Source organism: Oncorhynchus mykiss, chromosome 22 (assembly GCF_057628025.1).
Source record: "Oncorhynchus mykiss isolate SJ-2025 chromosome 22, ASM5762802v1, whole genome shotgun sequence".
Lineage (NCBI taxonomy): Eukaryota > Metazoa > Chordata > Actinopteri > Salmoniformes > Salmonidae > Oncorhynchus > Oncorhynchus mykiss.
Genome location: NC_143043.1, coordinates 39,927,653 through 39,947,529, shown reverse-complemented (window position 1 = coordinate 39,947,529; position 19,877 = coordinate 39,927,653). Strand labels below are relative to the sequence as shown.

The 19,877-nt window shown below is 42.8% G+C and overlaps 1 protein-coding gene across 6 annotated transcripts in view; it reads right to left on the bottom strand.

Moving 5' to 3' along the window:
- Positions 1-19,877, bottom strand: part of LOC110501792 (unconventional myosin-Ib) — a 166,007-nt gene that overhangs the window by 46,982 nt on the left and 99,148 nt on the right. For all 6 annotated transcript variants that reach the window (XM_021579619.3, XM_090216046.1, XM_090216047.1 and 3 more), the window contains exons 4-6: positions 15,655-15,749; positions 8,809-8,913; positions 7,275-7,321 (exon numbers count right to left, since the gene is read on the bottom strand). In XM_021579619.3, coding sequence (XP_021435294.2) covers positions 7,275-7,321; positions 8,809-8,913; positions 15,655-15,749 — 247 coding nt within the window. The remainder of the gene's footprint in view (positions 1-7,274; positions 7,322-8,808; positions 8,914-15,654; positions 15,750-19,877) is intronic.

The window sequence follows — 19,877 nt, the reverse complement described above, 5'->3', positions numbered from 1 at the left end:
GTCTTCGCGGCCGTTGAGATTTTCTTCCTTTTATTTATAGCTGACAGTTCTTCAAAAAGCTGTAGCTTAAACTGGCGATAGATGCTGCCAGGTTCAACAACATCACCAGTTTCTCTGCAGGGGGAAGAAACAGGGCAAATAGTCGGTCCTCGTTTTGAGGAGAGGAGTTTGGACAAAATGGCTTTCGTTGGAACACACAGGAGGTGCTCATCCAGCAGTTTATACCAAAGTTACCTAAATATAAACAGATCAGGCATAATCCCAAAAGATTCCCCTGCTATGATATCCTAAACCTGAGCACAGGCTAGGGCCAGATAGATAGGTACACCATGGGGTTGGTGAGTGAGTGGCACAACCTTATGGATGCCACAGAGGCCGTATAGTTTGGTACATGGAGTACTTGTACTCCAGACTAAACTGACTCATGGGACATTTAAGTTAAGATAACAAAATGATACATGACATGAGTAGGGGCTGTGAATTTTGCACTGATGACCAGATCCCTAACCACAGCCCTAGACATTAGGTCATCATCATGAATAAAAATGTGTTCTTAACTGACCTGCCTGGTTAAGTAAAGGTTAGATAAATAGGCATTAGTTGAGGACTGGTTAGCCTCTGAGGCAGTCTGGGGTATGGGTCAGTCAGTCAATGCGTTTCCAGTCTTGGGGAAGCCTGCAGTAATGTGATGACATCAGAAACATTGGAATCTAGAACAGGCAGCTGCTGGCTGCCAATGGGCCCCTGTGGAATACACAGTCAGCCAGCAAGGAAGCGTGAGAAAGAAAGAAATACCGTGCTGCAGTCCAAAACGGGACATCTCATTTTATATCTACAGCGTCTGGAAATGAAATGTTTTCCTAGATTAGTCTGCCAGACAAGAACCTTGCAAGAGCAAGATAGTGATTGCATCATCAACCTGCTGATGTTTGTTCCATCATTCAAAGCGTCAGTCAACGTTTCCTAATGCTCCAGTGCTGCCGGAGCCATGTTCGCACAAAGAATTCTCACTGTGCATAAGTCATTTTAGGGAAGGCGAGGTAGAGTAGTAGGCCTCCAATTATGTTAGTTCCACAGGGGCAGTTGGCGTATGGCAGCTGAGGAGCAGCTTGATAGGTCAAAGGTCAGCGGTCACTAACACAGTTACTGTAAACCTAACCCTCCCATTGGCTGACGATATTGTATCATTGATACAGTCTCCACACCAGCTAAGGCCTGAGACACAAGATGTTTTGCAATGATGTGCTCTAATCTTTAACTGTACCAGCAGCACCGTACTGGCGCCTGGGCCAGGTGAGGGGGGAGTGGATATCTTTAATGCTTTAAGAGCCATCTCCCTGTAGGAAAACATGACGCCAAGGAGTTGCGCTTCTGGAGAAAAGATAAGTTTTCCAAAGGTAACTTGGCAGGGGCCATCGACAGACACCAAAAATTACCCTGACGTGGGTGTCACCTCTATCCTGTGCTGTTGCTATGCTGTAACTGTAAATGTAATGGCTTGGTGTTATGTAAGGTTCTGCAAAGAGAGACAAATGCAGGCTACACTGAGAGAAGAAAAAGAGGGAAGGACAAGGGGAGAAAGTGATGAGAGAAGAGGAAAAAAAGAGAAAGGTTGAGGGTTTGTTTGTCTGTCTTAATCTAGAGTAAACAATGAACTTCATTGGACGAGACCATCAGACACAGAGTCTGAGAGGATGGCGCCAGAGAGAATGGCAGCAGTTTTAAAGGATCCTGACCAATTGTGCTACTTTGAGTTTTTTGTTGTGCTGATCTTAACATTTTTTTGTACGTTTCCGCCATCGTTTCATATGATCGAAAAGCACTTCTGGACATCAGTGCTATCACTAACTTCCATTTGGAAGAGGAATTCTACTTCAATGAAATGGAAGCGAAAGACATTGATTATTGTGGACCAGGCCCAAATCCCCAATACTCTGAGGAGACGCCGGAGTGTGGGATACCTGACAAGACTACATCGAAGAGTGGTAAATTGCCTCTACCCTCCATCCTATTGGCAAACATGCAATCGCTGGAGAATAAACTGGATATGCTCCGTTCGAAACCATCCCATCAACGTGATCTGAATAACTGTAATATCCTATGTTTCTCAGAGTTGTGGCTGAATAAGGACATCGTAAATATAAATCTAGCTGCTTTTCTATACATGGCAGGACAGAACGGCTGCGTCCAGGAAGCTCAGAAGATTGGGGGTGTGTGTCTCTTCGTTAACAACAGCTGGTGCGCGATCTCCAATATTAAGTCTTGAGGTTCTGCTCACCTGTGATAGAATACCTCATGATACGCTGTAGATCACACCATCTACTAAGAGAGTTTTCATCTATATATTTGGTAGCTGTCTATTTACCATCACAAACCGATGCTGGCCACATTAAATGGGCTATATAAGGCCATAAGCAAACAAAGAAACGCTCACCCAGAGGTGACTTTAATAAAGGAAAACTGAAACCTATTTTTTTACCTCATTTATACCAGCATGCCACCTATGCAACTAGAGGTAAAAAAATAAATTTAAAAAAACTCTAGATCACCTACAGTAAAGCTCTCCCTCACCCTGGCAAATCTGACCATAGCTCGATCCTCCTGATTCCTGCTTACAAACAAAAAGTCAAACAGGAAGTACCAGTGACTTGCTCAATACGGAGGTGGTCCGATGAAGCGGATGCTAAGCTACAGGACTGTTTCACTAGCACAGACTGGAACATGTTCCGGGATTCAGCCGATGGCACTGAGGAGTTTACCAGTCATCGGATTCATTAATAAGTGTATCAACGATGTTGTCCCTACAGTAACCGCACGTACATATCCCAACCAGAAGCCATGGATTACAGGCAACATCCGCAATGAGCTAAAGGCTAGAGCTGCCACTTTCAATGAGCGGGACACTAATCCGGAAGCTTATAAGAAATCCCGCAACACCCTCCGACGAACCATCACAGGCAAAGCATCAATACAGGACTAAGATCAAATCCTACTACACCGGCTCTGACACTCGTTGGATGTGGCAGGGCTTGCAAACTATCACGGATTACAAAGGGAAATCCATCCGTGCGCTGTCCAGTGACACAAGTCTTCCAGACAAGCTAAATACCTTCTATGCATGCTTCGAGGCTAGCAACACTGAACCACGCATGAGAGCACCAGCTGTTAAAGACGACTGTGATCACGCTCTCTGTATCCGATGTGAGTAAGAAATTTAAAAAAGGTTAACAAGGCCGCAGGGCCAGAAGGATCACCAAGATGCATAATCTGAGCATGCGCTGAACAGCGGCAAACATCTTCACTGATATTTTCAACCTTTCCCTGACCCAGTCTATAATACCGACATGTTTCAAGCAGACCACCATAGTCCATGTGCCCAATAACACCAAGGTAACCTGTAGCAGTGAAATGTTAGACACACTCCAATTCACATATTGCCCCAACAGATCCAAAGACGACAATCTCTATTGCAATCCACAATGCCCTTTCCCACCTGGAAAACAGGAACACCTATGTGAGGGTAGGCAACAACACATCCGCCAAGCTGACCCTCAACATGGGGCCCCTCAGGAATGTGTGCTTAGTCCCCTCCTGTACTCCCTGTTCACCCACGACTGTGAGGCCACACTCACGACTCCAATGCCTTCATTAAGTTAGCAGACGACATGATGGTGGTAGGCAGTTTCACTGATGACGATGAGACAGCATACAGGCATTTCGCTACAATAACATCTGCTAACCATGTGTACGTTACCAATACAATTTGATTTAGTCAGAGACCTGACAGTGTGGTGCCAGGACAACAACCTCTCCCTCACCGTCAGCAAGACAGAAATGAGCCAATCACGGACTACAGGAAACGTGGTGCCAAGCAAGCCCCCATCCACATCGACGGGCTGCTGTGGAACAGGTCAAGAGCTTCAAGTCCCTTGGTGTCTACATTAATAAGGAAATATCATGGTCCACACTAGGGCTGGGCGATATGGCAAAAATCTCATATCCCAAAATAGGTCATGTCATATCCCGATAACGATATATATCACGATGTAGCACATTTTCTGTAAATTCAATGAATAAATAGTTTATATAAAATGACCACATGTAAAGGCCTAGTTCTTATTACATTGTGAATTATACTCACAAATAAAAAAGGTAGTCATTTGATTATTTCTCCTTTTATTTAGATAATTTGTGCACATTTGCAATGAACCATAAACAATTAATGAACATGCACCTGTGGAACGGTCGTTAAGACACTAACAGCTTACAGATGGTAGGCAATTAAGGTCACAGTTATGAAAACTTAGGACACTAGAGGCCTTTCTACTGATAGAAAGATGCCCAGGATCCCTGCTCATCTGTGTCAACGTGCCTTAGGCATGCCGCAAGGAGGCATGAGGACTGCAGATGTGGCCAGCGCACTAAATTGCAATGTCGGTACTGCGAGAGAGGATGGACAGCTGTTCATCCTCGCAGTGGCAGACCGCGTGTAACAACATCTGCACAGGATCGGTACATCTGAACATCACAGGTACAGGATGGCAACAACAACTGCCTGAGTTACACCAGGAACGCTCAATCCCTCCATCAGTGCTCAGACTGTCCGCAATATGCTGAGAGAGGCTGGACTGAGGGCTTGTAGGCCTGTTGTAAGGCAGGTCCTCACCAGACATCACTGGCAACAACGTCGCCTATGGGCACAAACCCACCATCGCTGGACCAGACAGGACTGGCAAAAAGTGTTCTTCACTGACGAGTCGTGGTTTTGTCTCACCAGGGGTGATGGTCGGATTCGTGTTTATCGTCGGAGGAATGAGCGTTACACCGAGGCCTGTACTCTGGAGCGGGATCGATTTGGATGTGGAGGGTCCGTCATGGTCTGGGGCGGTGTGTCACAGCATCATCAGACTGAGCTTGTCATTGCAGGCAATCTCAACTACAGGGAAGACATCCTCCTCCCTCATGTGGTACTCTTCCTGCAAGCTCATCCTGACATCACCCTCCAGCATGACAATGCCACTAGCCATACTGCTTGTTCTGTGCGTGACTTCCTGCAAGACGGGAATGGCAGTGTTCTGCCATGGCCAGCGAATCTCAATCCCATTGAGCACGTCTGGGACCTGTTGGATTGGAGGGTGAGGGCTAGGGCCATTCCCCCAGTAATGTCTCGGAACTTGCAGGTGCCTTGGTGGAAGACTGGGGTAACATCTCACAGCAAGAACTGGCAAATCTGACACAGTCCATGAGGAGGATATGCACTGCAGTGCTTAATGCAGCTGGTGGCCACACCAGATACTGACTGTTACTTTTGATTTTGACTCCCCCTTTGTTCAGGGACACATTATTCAATTTATGTTAGTCACATGTCTGTGGAACTTGTTCAGTTTATGTCTCAGTTGTTGAATCTTGTTATATTCATACAAATATTTAAAAAAAATAGAAAATAAACACAGTTGAAAGTGAGAGGACTTTTCTTTTTTTGATGAGTAGTTTTATATATATTTATTTTTTTGTTTGGCATTCCTGTTTTACATGTAAATTTGGCATTAATACGTGTCACATATCAATTTGCATTTGGTACCTTGGGTCGAGTGTTAGCACCAACTATAAATTGGGGCCATGTCTTTGCAGATGTAAGATGTAAGAGCAGCTGTTATCTCCTTCCATCTTCATGATTCCTTGCCATATGGTGTGCTACGGGCAAAAGCCTCTTGCAACGTCTGAGTTGGGGGTTTGTTTTGAGCACTCAACTGTACTTTCTTGGGTCTCATCCGTAGACCCTCTCCGTACGGTTTCACATGATTCTTGCATAGTTGGTAAAAGAGGTTAGTGGTGTTTGAGCCTGTTGTCAGGACAAACCTGCGGCATATTTTGCAGAGGACGGTTTTCTGGTCTGTTTCAGACTTTTCATACGCAAACCACGTCCATGCGACCGAAATAGCCCCTCTTAGGTACGAGCTCCATGTCTCCATGCTCTGTGTCACATTCACTCTCTTCCATGTTTGTTGGTGTTGCAAATTTCCTTCAACATGGCATGTGTCCAATTGACAAACAACATTGCCGTAAAAAGTGTGATTTGTAAATAAACAATAGAGCATAATATGAAACGATAGACATTTTTCTGTCATCACACGATATATATCGTCATATCGCCCAGCCCTAGTCAACACAGCACGGCAAGCAGTACAGAAGCAGCAAGCCTGGAACCAACAGGACCCTGAACAGCTTCTACCCCCAAGCAATAAGAATGCTATATAGTAAGTAAATGAAAAACTACCCGGAATATCTGCATTGACCCTTTTTGCACAATTTTCTTTTAACTCGTCACATATGCTGCTGTTACTGTTTATCTGTGCCGTTGCCTAGTCACTTTATCCCTACCTATATGTACATTTATTTGTTTAATATTTTATTTAACTAGGCAAGTCAGTGAAGAACAAATTGTTATTTACAAATGACGTCCTACCCCGGCCAAACATTAACCCAGATGGCGCTGGGCCAATTGTGCACCGCTCTATGGAACTACCAATCCCGGCCGGTTGTGATACAGCCTGGAATCAAACCATGGTCTGTAGTGACGCCTCTATCACAGCAATGCAGTGCCTTAGACCGCATAATGTATCTACCTCAATTATCTTAACTCGGTACTGGTACTCTGTGTATATAGCAAAGTTATTGTTACTGTGTATTTATTCCTTGTGTTATAATAGATATTTTTGACTCTCTCTCTCTCTTATCTCTGCATTGTTGTGAAGGGCCCGTAAGTAACCATTTCACTGTTAGTCTACACCTGTTGTTGTGAAGGGCCTGTAAGTAACCATTTAACTGTTAGTCTACACCTGTTGTTGTGAAGGGCCTGTAAGTAACCATTTAACTGTTAGTCTACACCTGTTGTTGTGAAGGGCCTGTAAGTAACCATTTAACTGTTAGTCTACACCTGTTGTTGTGAAGGGCCTGTAAGTAACCATTTAACTGTTAGTCTACACCTGTTGTTGTGAAGGGCCTGTAAGTAACCATTTAACTGTTAGTCTACACCTGTTGTTGTGAAGGGCCTGTAAGTAACCATTTAACTGTTAGTCTACACCTGTTGTTTACGAAGCATGTGACAAATAAAATTTGTTTGAGGACACCGATCCTCATTGGAGGAGACCATCAGACACGGATTCTTATTGGCGGAGACCAGACACTGATTCCTATTGGAGGAGACCATCAAAGCACCGCCAAACTTCACTGTTTGTGTCAGGACAACAAAGAGAGAGAAAGGGAATACTTACAAATCGGGATGAGTTGTCATTTCTCACAGTTTTAGCATTCCCGAAAGCTGAAAAAAAAGAACACACATTGGTTAGATAGAGGGCATTCCAAATCAGTAGATAAATATCTATTGTATAACTTCAAATTAGGGAAAGTAATGAAGCAACCTCACCACTTTCTCTGCTAAATCATAAGCACTAACTCTTTGCATACGGATGGCTTGATATTTCAGTTTAGTATACCCATTTCTAGAAAGTGTCACACCAGCAAAAGCCAATCCTATCCTAGTCCTCATTCATCGGTCAATCATGCAACACTTCATTCAGTCCCATTATGTTATTGGTGGTCTTACTGCTCAACACAGACTCGCTACATTTAAGTCAGTGGGTCAGTGTGTAAACTGTGCACTACGCATAACACACAATTACCAGAGACCATCAATTATAAGCCTGAAGTATTTTATAGTTAATAATAATAAATATTATATTCCATTTAGCACACGCTTTTATCCAAAACGACTTAGTCATGCATGCATACATTTTAAGTATGGGTGGTCCCCAGAATCGGACCCACTATCCTGGTGTAGTAAGCACTGTGCTCAACCAACTGAGCTACGAGTCACATTTCTTAAAACAATGACCATTTACCAAAAAAACACACAAAAAACCCTGAACAAAGCATTCGCTTGCATATTCAGCACACTATTTTAACTAGGCTAATATTTGTGGGAGCACCAACTACAGTAAAACTGCATTATTTGTGTTTTCTACTGCTCTCCAAAACCAGTTTAACCACATTTCACACTAAACAGCATTAATTTGTCATTCAACACACTACCGTGTAAAAATCAGGTACCTTGGAAGCCTGAGGGATAGACTAGAGCCTTGTGTAGCAGGATATCTGCTTTGTGCCCCCCCCCCCCCTCCTCCTCCTCCCTCTCCCGTCAAGGGCCATTACAGCCTGTAGCAGTTAAACTCTCACAGATGTGTTCTGGGCCTGGCTCTATAGCGTAGCAGCTCAGTACTGGGCATCAGTATCCTGGCTTCCTCCTTCATGGGCATTTCCTGTCTACAGACTCCAAATTAAAAACACTGCCGTCTTTGTGCCAGCACCCAAGTATGGAGAGGGTTTTTTCCTTCCTGATGTATTGGACTGGGGATCAGTGAATATTTGAAAGGAGGTAGGGAAATTCTAGAAAGTGTATCATAGTGTGTTGTAGTGAAGGGCAGAGACGAAGAGTGGACAGATGATGCATGTTATGTAAACTGTAATAAACATCTACATGTTGTAAACTCCGGATCACAGATATTCAAAATGGCGTATAGGGGCCGGTTAGAAATGAACAGTAAACTGAACGTTGTAATTGTTGACAAAAGCACTCAAGCTCTATGGGTTGACAGACATGTGAGAAAGAGACATATAGGGGGAGAGAGAAATAAAAGTCTTAAAGTGGGTGTGTCCCTCTGATGCCTTGGCCTTGCTGGCTCTGAACCTAAAGCATGGGAAAGAGAAAAAGGGTGGGGTTGATAAAATGAGTATGGTTAAGACACTCACCCTCCAGCACGGGATTTGACTGCAGCAGCTGCTCCTTCACCTTGTTCACCTCCTGGCCCCTCCCACACACCGCCGCCACATATGACATCACCAGCTTACTGGCCTCTGGATGTTCAGAGAGAGATAGACAAGGTTCTTTTATCAAAAATCTGTCTAAATCTAGACATGGCTGAATTGAGGCACACCCCAAAATCCCCCTTACAACAGCCCTAACCAGTCTCTCCCTCCACACCCCAAAATCCCCCTTACATCATACTCCAGAGGCCCTACAGGGATGGGGTCTGGGCCCCTCCCTGGAGAAGAAAACATGATTCACACGGTCCAGAACTACCACCACCCACCACCTTGTTAACTTACAGTTCATTTTATATAATTGATTATTACAGCAATTATCACCATTAATAGTCCCGATCGCACTAGACAGTGAGCACATTATATTAGGAGAACTTGTTGAGAGAACTTGTTGGTACCCAGACCAGCTCTTTAAAAATGGCCTGTATGTATGAATAATCGGTTCGGATAATCCTTGGTTTTTCCCAGAATCAATTCCCATGTCAAGATTTAGCCTTTAGCTTAGGCCAGCTTGTGATTCAAATCCAAAGGATTTATAAGTTTATGTGCATTGATATGATTATGAAATGTTCCTGAATCATCCTCTGTCTGGTCTTGATAGAAATCATCATGATGAAGTTACATGGTTTGTAGTATTAGTCTTATGAAGTCCAGTCATGGTTTGTAGTATTAGTAGTCAATAAGATGACTGTGTCTAGCTGTGACCCATAAACAGTTTGAGACCTGTCAATCAAACAGAGGAAGAGGATGTGGTGGACAACAGTGGTTCTCTCAGCTCACAAATGAACCTGGCTAGTGGCGCTGGTGGATTACTGACACTAAGAGTATAGATCTGATGAAGGAAGTAAGTATTGAGAGGAGAGCCAAAAAGCAGATAAGAAAATCTTATTAAGAGGACCTATATGACAACACATATACTATTAATGAGAGAGAGGGTAGAGAGAGGAGCAAAGAAAAAAGCACAAAAGTTGAATTAAAGGACCATAGAACCTAAAGCAAATCTAGAGGATCATATCAGTAAGAAACCTTATAGTGAATAAGCTAAAAATCACCATTATCATGTGCGGTAATCTCAAAGGTTTCTGATCTGTAACAGCAGTATTTATAACCACCATGACCTTTGAAGACTCAATGCCAAAATAATATCCTTCAGCCATATCTCAGGAATCAGAAGCATGTGTAACAGTATAGACTTTACGCCCGTCCCCTCGCCCCGACCTGGGCGCGAACCAGGGACGCTCTGCACACGTCAACAGTCACCCTCGAAGCATCGTTACCCATCGCTCCACAAAAGCCGCAGCCCTTGCAGAGCAAGGGGAACCACTACTTCAAGGTCTCAGAGCAAGTGACGTCACCGATTGAAACGCTATTTAGTGCGAACACCGCTAACTAGCTAGCCATTTCACATCCGTTACACATGCATTGTCACCTGTATATTGTCCGATAACAGCTTTGTCGTCACGGCTCTCTCTATTCAATGCTACATCAAAGACTAGACCTAGTATAACTAAACATGTTGATACACTCTCTAGGTCAGAGATATCCTCTGATACGTAGATAGTGACCAATTGTGATTCAGTCATCCACTTATTTACCCATCTTACCATCTCACCCCATCAGATATTTAGTGAACTCTGACCTCTGTCAGCACTGTCATTGCTAAGGAGACCAATTAATGATGTTGAACAATGTAATACCACTTGACTAACAATGTTTTGCATGAAATAAATGAGGATGTCAACATTGCAGTGACAGATAGGCCAAAGCCTTATAATCAAAGCACCAGTTAACCACAATGGTTTCAGGGCTGTGGGATATCTGCTGACATTAACATAAATTTATTTCTGAGATGAAGGCCACGTGTAGGGAGTTTATTCTAATCCAAGTGGAGAGTAAACTAGATTGACACCACCTTGGTAAATCACCCAGTAGCCCACTTCACCTGGCAGGGAAGTGTACTGTAGTTTGACTCCAGCTGAGTGGTGCCAGGCCAGCAGAAGGAAAGCCAGAATTCTAATAATAGAATGGTTAGAACCTCTGAGAAATCTATTAATTCCACCACAAACCGATACCACAAAGGATCTTCTAACATCAAAAAGATAATGGGTATGCAACTTTTAAAATACCAAGTCCTGGTTTATCGTGTCGGCAGATTTTCAAAGCCACCACCCAGTGTACTTCTGAATGAAAGTCCCTCCAACAGTCTTGTGTTATTAAAGTGGAAATGAGAAAGCCTTAGGTCAGAGGCAGAAAAGTAGGAAACTCGAGAGTAACAGCAGGGCAAAATGTTGTGAGGTTACAGTACGTGAAGTGAATGTTATGTGAAGTGATCCCATGTGGCTCAGTTGGAAGCGCATTGCGCTTGCAATGCCAGGGTTGTGGATTCGATTCATATGGGGGACGGGTATGGAACAAAAGTATGAAAACGTATGCACTCACTACTGTAAGTCGCTCTGGAAAAGAGAGTCTGCTAAATGACTAAAATGTAAATGTCAATTGCCTTTTGATAGTTTTGGTAAAAGAGTAACACAAAACCACCAACAAAAGAGAATGTCATTTTAACTGATATCAGGAGAAGGACACAATGTGATAGTGATATCATCCCATATAGGGAGCAGGGGGACGCTTCCGTCAATTCAATATGGCCATCACCTGGAGAAAAAACATTCTCTGCCAAAGTAGTGTTTAACAACTAGGCAGTAAATACCATTCCATGTGTGATTTCTTACAGCGAATCTTCCCCTACAGAACACTTCCAAGATTAAACACTGACAGCACACACCATGACAAAATTAAAATAATAATTAAGAGCTGTCACGGTTTGTTCCTAGCGTTTCGTCTGACTTTAATTTGATTGTCAACGTTTGTTTCCATTAGTCAGCCCCTTTAGTCTTTACACTCAGTTGTTTTGCCATGCCTGCATGTACACCTACTGTTTCAGGTACAAACATGACTTTGGCTTTCCCATAACAAATCTTGCCCCAGCTCTGGTCTGGCAGAAGGTAAGTTTATCTAACTCTGATCTAAATCCAACATGTTGTTGTGGTTACTGCTGACTGCCTGCCCTTATTATCCATTTGCCCTCAGCTACAAGTCTCAGTTTGTTCTACAGACAGAACAGAATGTACTAGAACAATGCAAACAGAACACAGGCCTACAAGGTTAAGCTAGCAGTCTCAAGATCAGTAAAACCTTGTGTGGTACATTCAAAAGAATCCACAGTTGTACAAATGGCTTCAGAAAGTATTCATACCCCTTGAAGTATGACACATTTTGCTGTTACAGTCAATTCAACATACATTAAATAATATCCCATAATGACAAAGTGATAACATGTTTTTAAAAAAGAAACACAGAAATCTAACGTACATAACTATTCACACCCGAGTCAATACATCTTAGACTCAACCAGAAAGATCAAAGCTGATTCTAAGAGCTTCACACACCTTGATTGTCGTACAAATACTAACCATTTAAAAAACACAAAATAAAAACCACTATATTATATTCAAGCGCTGTCAAATGGGTTGTTAATCATTGCTAGACAACCATTTTCAAGTCTAGCCGTATATTTTCAAGCGGATTTAAGTCAACACTGTAATTAGGCCCCTGTCACCTTGGTAAGCAACTACAGTGTAGATTTGGCCTCGAGTGTTAGGTTATTTTTCCTGCTGAAAGGGGATTTCATCTCCCAGTCTGGTGAAAAGCAGACTAAACCAGGTTTTCCTCTAGGATTTTGCCTGTGCTTAGCCCCATTCCATTCAAGTATTTTTAATCATTAATGATTACAAGCATACCCATGACATGATGCAGCCAACACCATGTTGTTTGAAAATATGGATAGTGGTACACAGTAATGTGTTTTATATGATTTGCCCCAAACATAACACTGTATTCAGGACAAAAATTTAATTGCTTTGCCACCTTCTTTGCAGTATTACTTTAGTGCCTCATTGCAAACAGGATGCATGATTTGGAATGTATTTATTCTGCACAGGCTTCCTTTTCACGCTGTCATTTAGGTTAGTAATGTGGAGTAAATACAATGTTGTTGATCCATCCTTAGTTTTCTCCTATCCCAGGCATTAAACTCTAACTGTTTTAAAGGCAACATTGGCTTCATGGTGAAATCCCTGAGTGGTTTCCATCCTGTGCGGCAACTTTGTAGTGACTGGGTGTATTGATACAACAGCCAAAGTGTAAAGAGTAACTTCACCATGCTCGAAGGGATATTCAATGTCTGCTTTTCATTTTTTTCACCCATCTACTAATTGGTGTCCTTCTTTGTGAGGCATTTGAAAACCTCCCTGGTCTTTGCAACTTAATATCAAATCAAATCAAATTTTATTTGTCACATACACATGGTTAGCAGATGTTAATGCGAGTGTAGCAAAATGCTTGTGCTTCTAGTTCCGACAATGCTGTAATAACCAACAAGTAATCTAGCTAACAATTCCAAAACTACTACTAGCGGGGTGAACAGGCAGTGGCTCGGGTGGTTGTTGTCCTTGATGATCTTTATGGCCTTCCTGTGACATCGGGTGGTGTAGGTGTCCTGGAGGGCAGGTAGTTTGCCCCCGGTGATGCGTTGTGCAGACCTCACTACCCTCTGGAGAGCCTTACGGTTGTGGGCGGAGCAGTTTCCGTACCAGGCGGTGATACAGCCCGACAGGATGCTCTCGATTGTGCATCTGTAGAAGTTTGTGAGTGCTTTTGGTGACAAGCCGAATTTCTTCAGCCTCCTGAGGTTGAAGAGGCGCTGCTGCGCCTTCTTCACGATGCTGTCTGTGTGGGTGGACCAATTCAGTTTGTCTGTGATGTGTACGCCGAGGAACTTAAAACTTACTACCCTCTCCACTACTGTTCCGTGGATAGGGGGGTGTTCCCTCTGCTGTTTCCTGAAGTCCACAATCATCTCCTTAGTTTTGTTGACGTTGAGTGTGAGGTTATTTTCCTGACACCACACTCCGAGGGCCCTCACCTCCTCCCTGTAGGCCATCTCGTCGTTGTTGGTAATCAAGCCTACCACTGTTGTGTCGTCCGCAAACTTGATGATTGAGTTGGAGGCGTGCGTGGCCACGCAGTCGTGGGTGAACAGGGAGTACAGGAGAGGGCTCAGAACGCACCCTTGTGGGGCCCCAGTGTTGAGGATCAGCGGGGTGGAGATGTTGTTGCCAACCCTCACCACCGGGGGGCGGCCCGTCAGGAAGTCCAGTACCCAGTTGCACAGGGCGGGGTCGAGACCCAGGGTCTCGAGCTTGATGACGAGCTTGGAGGGCACTATGGTGTTAAATGCCGAGCTGTAGTCGATGAACAGCATTCTCACATAGGTATTCCTCTTGTCCAGATGGGTTAGGGCAGTGTGCAGTGTGGTTGAGATTGCATCGTCTGTGGACCTATTTGGGCGGTAAGCAAATTGGAGTGGGTCTAGGGTGTCAGGTTGGGTGGAGGTGATATGGTCCTTGACTAGTCTCTCAAAGCACTTCATGATGACGGAAGTGAGTGCTACGAGGCGGTAGTCGTTTAGCTCAGTTACCTTAGCTTTCTTGGGAACAGGAACAATGGTGGCCCTCGTGAAGCATGTGGGAACAACAGACTGGGATAGGGATTGATTGAATATGTCCGTAAACACACCAGCCAGCTGGTCTGCGCATGCTCTGAGGGCGCGGCTGGGGATGCCGTCTGGGCCTGCAGCCTTGCGAGGGTTGACACGTTTAAATGTTTTCCTCACGTCGCCTGCAGTGAAGGAGAGTGCGCATGTTTTAGTTGCAGGCCGTGTCAGTGGCACTATATTGTCCTCAAAGCGGGCAAAAAAGTTATTTAGTCTGTCTGGGAGCAAGACATCCTGGTCCGCGACGGCGCTGGTTTTCTTTTTGTAATCCGTGATTGACTGTAGACCCTGCCACATACCTCGTGTCTGAGCCGTTGAATTGAGATTCTACTTTGTCTCTATACTGACGTTTAGCTTTTTTGATTGCCTTGCGGAGGGAATAGTTACACTGTTTGTATTTGGTCATGTTTCCGGTCACCTTGCCCTGATTAAAAGCAGTAGTTCGAGCTTTCAGTTTCACGCGAATGCTGCCATCAATCCACGGTTTCTGGTTTGGGAATGTTTTAATCGTTGCTATGGGAACGATATCTTCAACACACGTTCTAATGAACTCGCTCACCGAATCAGCGTATTCGTCAATGTTCGTCAATGTTGTTCGTCAATGTTGTTGTCTGACGCAATACGAAACGTATCCCAGTCCACGTGATGGAAGCAGTCTTGGAGTGTGGAATCAGATTGGTATTATCTGACTTATGCACAGTTTTCTCCTGAACTTATTTATGCTTGACATAACAAAGGGATTGAATACTTATTGACTCAAGGCATTTCAGCTTTTAATTTCTAATTAATTTGTAAACATTTCGAAAAACATAATTGCACTAACATTATGGGGTATTGTGTGTAGGCCAGTGACAAGAAAAAATATGTGATCCCTTTTCAACTTAGGCTGTAACGCAAGAAAAATGTAGAAGAAAGACAAGGTGTGAATACTTCCTGAAGGCACTGTAAATGTTGATGTATTGGTATTATTTTTTGTAAAAAAGTGTTACAATACAACTGATTCATTCATGTACTGCAATTAAAGGCGGAAGAACAAACATTTGACCATGCTTAGTGGTTCTGTGACTCCGCCCACAAAATGTAACTTATACAGTTAGTTAACTTGAACTAATTCCTCTCAAAATTAGCCCATAAAAGCGTGTTTGATACAGGACTGGGCTCACCGGTCTTTCCAGCTCCACTCTCTCCTGTGATGAGGATACACTGGTCTTTATCCTGGTCCCTCAGAGAACGGTAGGCCTCGTCTGCCAGGGCATAGCTGCAACACAACAAGTATATACACATTCACATTAATTCATAGTCCACAAACACATTGGATATTCAATTGCATCACAGGTCCATCATCTCCAGGCAACTTAAACAACACAGCCAACCCTATATTTTCTATCACCCAAGCTTGTTCTATTGTATACACCAACACCGATTCCACTAATTACACGCTTGTTAAGTTTAATAGTTGAATCCAACGTATTCAACTTTGTTCCCAAGACAATCGAGATTGCCTTGTTATCCCTTTATAGCTACACTGACAGTGAGCACACACAACCACACACACGTGTTTTTCTTTATTTGTACTATTTTCTTTGCTGTTGAATAATAGTGAAGACATCAAAACTATGAAAAAACACATGACAGCTTTGCACACTATTGGCATTCTCTCAACTAGCTTCATAAGGTAGTCAACTGGAATGAATTTCAATTAACAGGTATGGCTTGTTAAAAGATCATTTGTGGAATTAATTTCCTTCTTAATGCGTTTGAGTCAATCAGTTGTGTTGTGACAAGGTAGGGGTGGTATACAGAAGATAGCCCTATTTGGTAAAAAGTCCATATTATTGCAAGAACAGCTCAAATAAGCAAAGAGAAATGACAGTCCATCATTACTTTAAGACATGAAGGTCAGTCAATCTAAGGAATCTAAGATTTTGAAAGTTTCTCCAAGTGCAGTCGCAAAAACCATCAAGCACTATGATGAAACTGGCTCTCATGAGGACCGCCACAAGAAAGGATGACCCAGAGTTACCTCTGGAACTTAACCTCTGCAGCAGATTTACCAGCCTCAGAGTGCAGCCCAAATAAATGCTAGAGTTCAAGTAACAGACAACTCAACATCAACTGTTCAGAGGAAACTGCGTTTAAGCAGGCCTTCATGGTTGTCATGACGTGGCCCTCTTTGGGTACAGCGAGCACCATCCCCCTTTCTCTGCACCATCCCTCTCTCTCACCACCTCTTCTCCCTACACCCAGGATCTGTTAGGCGGGTCATAAATTCCTAGAGGAGTTTCTCTCCTCATGGCCAGACAGTATAGAGAAAGTGAGTTTCACAGGAGAACAAAGGAACCTCTTCCACATCACAGAACTTGAGAAGTGAACAATGCCTATGTTTTGAAGTGTGTACACGGTCGTTGAAGAATCAAGCTACGACCGGTCCATTTCGTTTAATGTTTGTGAAATTCATGAGCCAATACAGCCACATTACCATAACACTGTTTATACAAGAGTCTCGGTTGTGAGGCTTGCATCTAATTGTTGTATAAAATGAATTAGTAAATTATGTAATGTGATTATAAACTGTTTAATGAAATAAACTCCAATTCCCTTTGGAGTTTAACTAGGACATAGGTCCGCCCCATGAGCACAGACATTGACCTGGCATCATGGGACAGCCCCTTCTACTGTTACAAATGTAACCCCCACCTGAAGGATTTCCTTTCAGAGCAGCTTACCATGAGAGGGCTAAGGTTTGTGACCAGCCCAGTACCTCCTCACAGAGGGAGCTAAGGTTTGAGTAGATTGCTGAATCTTTTAAATATTCCACATGGTTAAACTAAGACTATCGATCAGACAGAATAAGAGCAAATCTTTGATACTAATTGCTAGTCTGCAGCTATGAATTCTATACCATTGAATGTGAAGGCCGACAACAGCCGAAACATCTATTCTATAACAACATTTCTGAATGTTACTCTGAAGTAGCCACTCAACCAAAGACTCAGAGACGCAGAGAGTGGGGCGGATGAACTTCCAACAGAGATCACGATGACACACTGAGCGTATATATATATATATATATGCTCAGTGTATATATATATATATATATATATATATATATATATATATATATATATATATATATATATATATATATATATATATATATATATATATATATAGATTGCAATTATTCTCGAATGAGTGAGTGTTCATGTGCAAGGATTAGCATTTCAACGGTTATAATTATCAACTTTGTAGTGTCAGTATAAGCGTCAGTAGAGACAAAGTAGAATCTCAATTCAACGGCTCAGACACAAGAGGTATGTGGCAGGGTCTACAGTCAATCACGGATTACAAAAAGAAAACCAGCCCCGTCACGGACCAGGATGTCTTGCCGCCAGGCCGACTAAATAACTTTTTTGCCCGCTTTGAGGACAATACAGTGCCACTGACACGGCCCACAACTAAAACATGCGGACTCTCCTTCACTGCAGCCGACGTGAGGAAAACATTGAAACGTGTCAACCCTCGCAAGGCTGCAGGCCTTGGAGGCTGAAGAAATTTGGCTTGTCACCAAAAGCACTCACAAACTTCTACAGATGCACAATCGAGAGCATCCTGTCGGGCTGCATCACCGCCTGGTACGGCAACTGCTCCGCCCACAACCGTAAGGCTCTCCAGAGGGTAGTGAGGTCTGCACAACGCATCACCGGGGGCAAACTACCTGCCCTCCAGGACACCTACACCACCCGATGTCATAGGAAGGCCATAAAGATCATCAAGGACAACAACCACCCGAGCCACTGCCTGTTCACCCCGCTATCATCCAGAAGGCGAGGTCAGTACAGGTGCATCAAAGCTGGGACCGAGAGACTGAAAAACAGCTTCTATCTCAAGGCCATCAGACTGTTAAACAGCTACCACTAACATTGAGTGGCTGCTGCCAACACACTGACTCAACTCCAGCCACTTTAATAATGGGAAATGATGTAAAATATATCACTAGCCACTTTAAACAATGCTACCTAATATAATGTTTACATACCCTACATTATTCATCTCATATGTATATGTATATACTGTACTCTATATCCTCTACTGCATCTTTATGTAATACATGTATCACTAGCCACTTTAACTATGCCACTTTGATTACATACTCATCTCATATGTATATACTGCACTCAATACCATCTACTGTATCTTGCCTATGCCGCTCTGTACCATCACTCATTCATATATCTTTATGTACATATTCTTTATCCCCTTACACTTGTGTCTATAAGGTAGTAGTTTTGGAATTGTTAGCTAGATTACTTGTTGGTTATTACTGCATTGTCGGAACTAGAAGCACAAGCATTTCGCTACACTCGTATTAACATCTGCTAACCATGTGTATGTGACAAATAAAATTTGATTTGATTTTTATCTTTCGCGCCCTTGTCAGTCCCTTTGTCTACCAAGCGGTGATACCAGTTTAGCCCACTAGGGCACATCCCCTATCATTTCCTTGTAACCATATCTACTTTGTTTGTTTGTGTGTGCATTTCTGTGATTATTTAGTTGGTTAATAAATAAATGACTGAGACAATTGATGTATGGATAAATTAGTGAAGACTGGGTTCATGCAGATATCCAACAATTTACAACATTTGGACTGAGACTAACGTGATGTAAAGAATAATTCATTAATTAGAACACTAATTGATCAGATATTAAAATATCTGAAAGTTATTAGGAGAATTATAACTCTGTAATCTGAATATTTTCCTTGGTGCCCCGACTTCCTAGTTAATGACATTTACATGATGAATAATCACGTAATAATAATTACAGAGAATTGATTTGATAAACTAACAGTTCTCAGTTTTAATGATCCCAAAGACATGACATAGTCGAATTGCTGCAAGGCCACCAATAATAAGAACACTTGCTTGGGCAAAAAAACGCAAGCAATGGACATTAGACCAGTGGAAATCTGTCCTTTGGTTTGATGAGTAGAAACTAGATTTTTGGTTCCAACCCCTGTCTTTGTGACACTCAGAATATGTGAATGGATGATCTCTGCATGTGTGGTTCCCACAGTGAAGCATGGAGATGTGATGGTGCTTTGCTGGTGCTCAGCATATGTGGGAACTCCTTCAAGAAAAAGCATTCCCCATAAAGCTGGTTGAGAGAATGCCAAGAGTGTGCAAAGCTGTCACCAAGGCAAAGGGTAACTACTCTGAAGAATCTAAAATACATTTTGATTTTTTTTTTTAACACTTTTGTGGTTACTACATTATTCCATGTGTTGTTTCATAGTTCATGTATACAGTACTATTCTACAATGTAGAAAATATTAAATTAAGAAAATTAATGAGTAGTTGTCTAAAACGGTACTGTGTTTTTG